At 39.6% G+C, this 7,524-nt stretch overlaps 1 protein-coding gene across 1 annotated transcript; it reads left to right on the top strand.

Moving 5' to 3' along the window:
• The first annotated feature begins 1,952 nt into the window (after positions 1 to 1,952).
• On the top strand, positions 1,953 to 6,398 carry LOC101164943 (synaptotagmin-15-like). The gene is made up of 7 exons (XM_023949796.1): positions 1,953 to 2,149; positions 2,382 to 2,539; positions 4,097 to 4,389; positions 4,760 to 4,972; positions 5,047 to 5,155; positions 5,378 to 5,560; positions 5,684 to 6,398. The coding sequence occupies exons 1-7, from the start codon at positions 1,953 to 1,955 to the stop codon at positions 5,821 to 5,823; spliced, it is 1,293 nt and encodes a 430-aa protein (XP_023805564.1). The 3' UTR covers positions 5,824 to 6,398.
• The last annotated feature ends 1,126 nt before the right edge of the window (positions 6,399 to 7,524 follow it).

Below are 7,524 nucleotides of genomic sequence, written 5' to 3'. Positions count from 1 at the left end.
CTGACTATGATTTCATCTACATTTTCTGTGACAAAGGGGTCGGTCAGTCAGCAGACGTGAACCCTCTAACCCCGCTGTTGTTTGGAATGTACAGGGGCCTGGAAGGTGTTAGTGATTTAATCCCAACTAACCAGCACCACCCTTAAGAGAGCATGGTTAAACTGAGTCACTAGGGGCCCCACAGTGAAAGAAAATAACACAGGTGGGCCCCAGTTGACTAATCCGGCCTCCCTCAGTGACCCTGACCCTCACTGGAATGTGCACAATGTCGGCTCTTTGTTCCCACTGAGACGCATGACAATGCCAACTTACACATATAGATCTGCAGCTTTTTTGGCACATTAGATCAAATGGATAGAGCATAGTTAGGTGGTTTTTAAGCTACATTTTTACACCTATTGGTATCACGACAAAGCACTTTTACAGCCATTTAGTATAAAAGGGTTATGAGAGAACCAACTGGAGGAGACTTGAGGCACAAAAAAAAGTAGACCAAAAAAAGAACTGGACTTGATTCAACTAAACATGAAATCCATGAAGTGTGGCGATAAAAAAGAATGAGAAAAGTCAGGATCTAATGGAATTGCAACATCATAAACCAGGTTTAAAAAAAAAGGACTTGTCCAGTTCTGCTTTTTCCCAGTTTCCAATTACTTTAACTTTGCTTGAAGCATCAAAAGTGAGTAACTATGAAAGCATGAAGGTAGTAACCAGTTGTTTAATTTTGCAAGAAAATTTGTGTTTCTTATCTGGGCACTATGTAAAAATGTACTCATTGAGACAATTTAGATTCAGAAAATACATTCAAAAAAATAAAGACAGTAAACACAATTATTTATTTACCGTGAATTCAAAGTTTAAACCAGGAGTCTGCAGCCTTCAACACTTAAAGTTTTACTTCACTATTTAGACAAAGATGACACTGATTTGTGTGTATGTTATTGTTACTATAATGAGAAATATAAAAGAATTTTTTTTTTTTACATAAATAAACATAAACATAGAGGAAATAGCCTTTTTTCCAAACAGGAAATATGTATGTATAGCTTTTGACAGACGTTCACATGACTTCCTTTCAAAATAAAAGAGAACCAGTGCCACAAAGAATCATCTCAATGCAGCAAATGCATAATGTCACAAAAACGTTTATTGTGTCGTTTGCGGTGCATTCAGTGAGACATTTGTAAATATAAGGAACCAAAACCATAGGACAGACTTAAAAACCTTTATTTGTTAAAAAAAAAAATCCACTTGATATCCAGTGTGCCTTAATTTTGGTTGTCCTTAATGACCTCGAATTGTTTTTTTGTGTGGGACATAGCACACAAAACTCTGTTAACCCTTGTGCTATCCTAAGCACTTTAACATTGGGAGTTGGGTCATCTAGACCCACTAGACAGTGCGCTGAACCTTTTTTCTTCAATGATTTGTGATCTTCACTGGTGTCCATGTATTACATGAAATCTTTCCACCTTTATCCACCTTTGTCATGGTAGGGAGAACACGTCAATGTAAGGGTGGGGTCATCTAAGATAGCACAAGGGTTAAAATGTTTTAGTACGACCTGTGATACAGTACAACAGTATGGAGGGGTGAAAAGAGCTACATGCGGCTCAGGTTGTAGACTTCTGTTTTAGACAATTAAATAAGCATTTAGTTAAAAGCAATATTGAAAAGATCCACTTACCTGTAGATCGCTGTTGGGTTTTTAGCAGCAAAGAACAGTTTCGTTCTGTGAGAACACAAGTGTTGATGCAGATTACAGCCTGGTGAGAAAAAAAACAGCTGTGTCCCTCTCACAGTGCTCTGGGTTTAAAACTGTGGAAGGTAACAACCAGCTGGAAATTGTACTTTTAAATAGATTGTCTCATAAATCTCATAAGAGAAGCTGTTTTAATTTGATTACTCATGGCTGGTAAGTAGAACTTTTAGTAGTATTTTCTGGAATATGCATGTGCGAGCTTCAGCTGAGCGCTTGTTCAGACCAGATGCTGCTGCTGGCTGCTGGACTGTCTGTGGGTCTGCTGGTGTTCTGCTCCTGGAGGAAGAAGACCCGGCAGAGTCAGTACCAGGAGCTGTTCTCTGTGGTGCCGTCTGTTCCTGCAGGCCCTGCTCCACTCATCCTGGTGTCTCAGGGTTCCTGGACATTGTAGGTGCTAAACTCTAAATATTTTCTCTCAATTAACAAAATAGAATCTTTTATAACAACACGATCCTGATTCTGATATGAAATCAAATGTTTAATGTATGTTTGAAGTCATTTGAGATTTGTGAGCAGAGAAAAGTTTAATCTAAGACACATCAATGCAAAAAGCGACAAAAATAAATGTGAATGACTCTCACTTATCAACTATCTTTGTTTAATGTTTTTGGTGTGAAAGGCCCAGTGACATCCCTTTCACAATTCCTCCTCGCTTCATCCCACAAAGCAAAAAGGATTTAAAAAATGATGAGCTGGAGGCTGCAGAAGGTCAGGAAATTCAGAAGACTGAGACCCAGCAAGACATCCTGGCTCATCGCGAGTCATTATCTGTGAGAGGTGCTTAGTATGTCATCAGTTTTGGCTGTTTTTTTAATGCAACTTCAATGGCTGGCAAAGTGTAAACCTCTGAGTTATAGTGTTTATAGATGGTTTCCTAAAGTCCTGCTTCTGCTCAGGTTGGTTGTCTCTAGCAGCTCTGTTAGCTCCGCCCCACTTCTGATCAGCGTGTTAGCGTTGCATGTTTGATATGTTTGTGCTCCTGCAATGAAGTAACCCTGAGCCAAAAGCATTAAAGCGCTAAATGAAATTATCAGGTGTAATTAAAACAGCTTAACTGTTAACCATCTATTCAAAGATAATAAATGTATTATTTTGTATATTTATGATCATGTTTTCACATTTGTGAACACCAGAATATTTACCAGGATTTTTCTATTTCTATGAACAGTTCCATTATGGTAGGACTGTGAGCTAGTGGAGGTTTTACACACATTATTTAAGGATTTGGATGGAAGAACTAATTCTAGACTCGTAACCCTTGTACTATCCTAGGCACTTTAACATTGGGAGTTGGGTCATCTAGACCCGCTAGACAGGGCGCTAAACCATTTTTCTTCAATGATTTGTGATCTTCACCGGTTTCCATGGATTACAGGAAATCTTTCCACCTTTATCCACCTTTGTCATGGTAGGGAGAACACGTCAATGCAAGGGTGGGGTCATGTAAGATAGCACAAGGGTTTTAAAGACCCACTCTGATAAAAAAAAAAGTGTTTTTGGTATTTCTGACATGTTTTCGTGGCATTTTCTGATGATGGGGGACATATATAAAGAAAAATAAAGCTTAAATTTGCATTTTTTTACATATTTCTTCATTCAAATCGTTGTGAATGCTCAATGCCAATATCCTAGCAAACAACACACTTTTTCTTTTTTTTAAATTTTGCCTAAAACAGCATGATCATAATTAAAAGACCACGAAAATGCTTTGAAAATAGGTCAAAAGACGATTAGAGCGGGACTTTTAAGAACCGACAGTACACTCCACTGGGCCAGACTGTGAACGTCTGAGTGTATTTTTAAATCTTGCTCTTTGTTTAAGATGCTGCATCTGCAACTTAAACAAAAAAAAATGCAAAAAATGCAAAAACTTTAATCTCATTTTTGGAAATTCTTGTTCTTATTCTAGAAAAATGGCCACAGCTGCCTCACAATTTAATCCCAACCGATAAATTTCCAGTGTATCCTCTCACTCAAGTATAAATCTCTTTGAGTTTAATCCATCAGACAATACAAGTGTTTATCATTTGATACAATTTACATTCCGACCAAATTTAGCTCGCTTAACCCTTGTGCTATCTTAGATGACCCCACCCTTGCATTGACGTGTTCTCCCTACCATGACAAAGGTGGATAAAGGTGGAAAGATTCCACGTAATCCATGGACACCAGTGAGGTTCACAAATCATTGAAGAAAAAAGGTTCAGCGCACTGTCTAGTGGGTCTAGATGACCCAACCCCCAATGTTAAAGTGCCTAGGATAGCACAAGGGTAAAAGATAAAATAAATCACAACAAACCCTTTCTATAGAGTTCTACCGCATTCTTCTTTTAGGTTGGTACCCTGTGGGGTCTGTGCTGACAGGCCTGTACTCTGTCAGTGCTCTAAACGAGGTGGTGGCCCCGCCTCCTGGCATGGCTACTCGTCTCCTCTTCTCTGTGGAGTACCGACATAGCAGCGAGCAGCTTGTGGTTTTCCTGCTCCGCCTTGGAAACCTCCCTCCCCGTTTCCACTCCAACGCGACTCTGGTGGAGCTGCGACTTCTGCCAGATGACCGGCGACCCCGTCAGGCGAAAGGTCGAGGGACAGGACCTGACCCAGAGTTCAACGATTTCTTTGTTTTCCAGGCAAGCACATGAGATGAAACAAAAGTTTGAATCAGTTTTATATTTCTGGGATATTGTTTTAAAAAAGTCATTTTCACATAAAATTATATTAAAGGTGGATTTCTACTTCACATGAAGAACCAGAGCAATTGTCTCTGTGGCCATTCACCACATTTCAAAAGATTTAAATCCCATAATAATTGTTGCAAGTTTCAGACGATGTGCTGCAAAAACTCCACATGCAGCCCTGCAAGACAATTTTGACATCAAATCTGTGACGTCAGACTTTTCTGTGCTATTCTCCTGACTCTAAACGCACTATATCCTCATGATGCAATGTTATGTTTTTGTTAAATATGGCATTAAATAACTATGCATAGCACAATAGAAGGCTTTTAAAGCATTTTGTGCATGTTGTGGAATTGCATTTGTGCAGGTGTCAGGAGTGTGTGTGCAGGAGTGCACCCTCAGTGTTTGTGTGCTGAGCCGTGAGGCCGACGGTAAGCGTCACGCGGTGGGCAGGGTGCTCTTCCCTCTGAAGGGGGAGCTAGGGCTGGCTGGCAGGGTGCTCTGGAAAGACTTGGAGCTGGAGGACGATGTGCAGGTACACAGCAACTCGTGTCCATCCTGTACCCAAATAAGTGACCCCGCAAGCTTATAAACATCTGATCCCATCAGTGCTCGGAGCTGGGGGACGTCCAGATTTCTCTGTGCTACAGTTCCTCTCAGCAGCGCCTCTCAGTGGGAGTTTTGCGAGCCCGAGGCCTCCAACTGTTAACAGACGCAGGTGTGTTTGTCCAAAAATCTGGATCTGTTTTCTTTTTTAATGAAAGTCAGATTAAATACGGACGTTTGATTAATTACTGGAGTTTTATGATAAAAATGTTATTAACATTGTCATTTTTCTTCTGCCACTTTCCCAAAAAAAAAAAAAGTAAAATATTTGCGAATGATTTTCTATACTTTTAAAGCGATTGGTTCTAACGCATTCTACGTTTTTTTCCCCTAGGTGTGTGTGTGAAGGTGGGCCTTCAGTTACACTCTCGAGTGATAAAAACGAAGCGCAGCTGTGAGGTGAACGAAGGACCTGACCCTTTCTTCAACTACAAAACAACTTTTAAACTGAAGCTGCAACATCTGGATGAAGCTTGTCTGAGGTTTGAGATACAGCAGCCCAACAAAAGCCACTCAGGTCAGTTTTTTATGTTTGCTAGTACACCTCTGTCTTTATATTTTATGTACCTTTGTCATTCTTTACTTTAATGTGTTTGCATATTTATATGTGCTGTTTTTTTGTTTTTTGTGATGCTTCTAGAGCTTGCCTGCCAGCTGGGGGGGCTGGTGTTAGGTCCATTTATGTATGCCAGGGGTCCTCAGCTTCAGCACTGGATGGACATGGTGAATCCTGAACAGGAGCCGGTCAAACTGTGGCATGGGCTTGGCAGGGCCGCCTGACATCCCCCAGCCAGACGCACAGGACGTGCACAGAAAAAAAAAAGAGAAAACCCTGATGTTTGAATGTGTTTTGAATGTTTTTTAGAGGTTAGAGGTTTTAGAGGTAGAGCTGTTGGTTTGCATCCATACTTGAGGAGAGCAAGTTTTAACCTTTACATTACCGTTAAAATGTGGTTGTAAAAGAATAAAAAAATCTTTTTAACTTGTCTTGTCATATCTGAGTTGTGGATTGTATCCTCATTTTTTATTCTCCTTATATTAACCCTTGTGCTATCTTAGATGACCCCACCCTTACATTGACGTGTTCTTCCTACCATGACAAAGGTGGATAAAGGTGGAAAGATTTCATGTAATCCATGGACACCAGTGAAGATCACAAATCATTGAAGAAAAAAAGGTTCAGAGCATTGTCTAGTGGTTTCAGATGACCCAACTCTCAATGTTAAAGTGCCTAGGATAGCACAAGGGTTACACATACTCATCATTCATTAATGTTGTGTAAAATTAGCAATTTCTTTTTTTCGTATTGCTCCATAAATATTGTTGCATTCAATAAATTGTTCCTTGAAACATGACAACCATGATGTCATTCTTGAAATGTTCTCCAAATCATTCAAAAAAGGTAAGTAGCATTGCAACATCACTGCAGTGTGGTGACTCAAAAGTCTCTATCTGCAGGAGCTAAAGGTAATACGCTCTTTTCAAATTCAAACAGGACCAACAAGTCGGCAAACACACATGATTGTGCTGATTTTGAAAATGAAAACAGCTTAATATTGATGAATGTCTGCAGATTATTGTGTGTGTGGTCTTAAATTAACCCTCAGATACTGCAATTAATGAAAAGTGAAGTAAAACAGAAAATGTAATGATCTGCTATGGGAAGAAAAAAAATGAATTAATTGTTAAATATTTATCTAAAAAAAGTCTATATTCTGAGGTTTGAAAGGTGAAACTGGATCTTCATCCAGAATAAGGAAACTTTGTAGGCAGACTACTTTACGGTGAAAAACAGGGTTTGATAAAGACTAATGCAGCTGGATGCAGACGTTGGTGGAAGTTCTCCAGTAGGTTTTTCAGACGGACAATCTAAAGGTGGTGTTGACAGGTTTAGGTTGCTAATGAGGCTTACAAATGATAATTTTCCAACCTAAAATGGAAAGCTACAATATTTAGAGTGCAGCAGAGTTGGAATTTACACCACAGAGAAAAGAAGGACGTCAAAGATAAAATTATAAAAGAAAAATCTCTTTTTGTCAAAATAAACTTATGGAGATTACCGTATATCTTTTCAGCCAAGCTAAAAAAACCACTCTGGTGAAAATTGATTTTTTTTTGTGTGTTTTTAGCATTTTTCTGATGATGGAGGGCATTTATAAAGAAAATTCGACTTAAAATTGCATTTCTGAGTATTTTATTCATTCATTCATTTTCTTATCTGTTCACGGTCACGGGGCTGCCGGAGCCTTTCCCAGCCACTTGCAGGCGAAGGCAGGGGGCACCCTGGACAGGCCGCCAGTCTGTCACAGGGTAGAGTGTCACTATCACACACCCATGCACTCTTACATTCACACCTAGGGACAATTTTATATTGTCCAATTAACCTATAATGCATGTTTTGTGGACGGTGGGAGGAAGCCGTAGTCCCCAGAGAAAACCAACGCATGCACGGAAAGGTTCTCCATTGATGTTCTGTTTCAG

The sequence above is a fragment of the Oryzias latipes genome, chromosome 19, assembly GCF_002234675.1.
Source record: "Oryzias latipes chromosome 19, ASM223467v1".
NCBI lineage: Eukaryota > Metazoa > Chordata > Actinopteri > Beloniformes > Adrianichthyidae > Oryzias > Oryzias latipes.
Note: the sequence above shows the minus strand (reverse complement) of the source record. Positions and strands in the feature narration are given on the sequence as shown.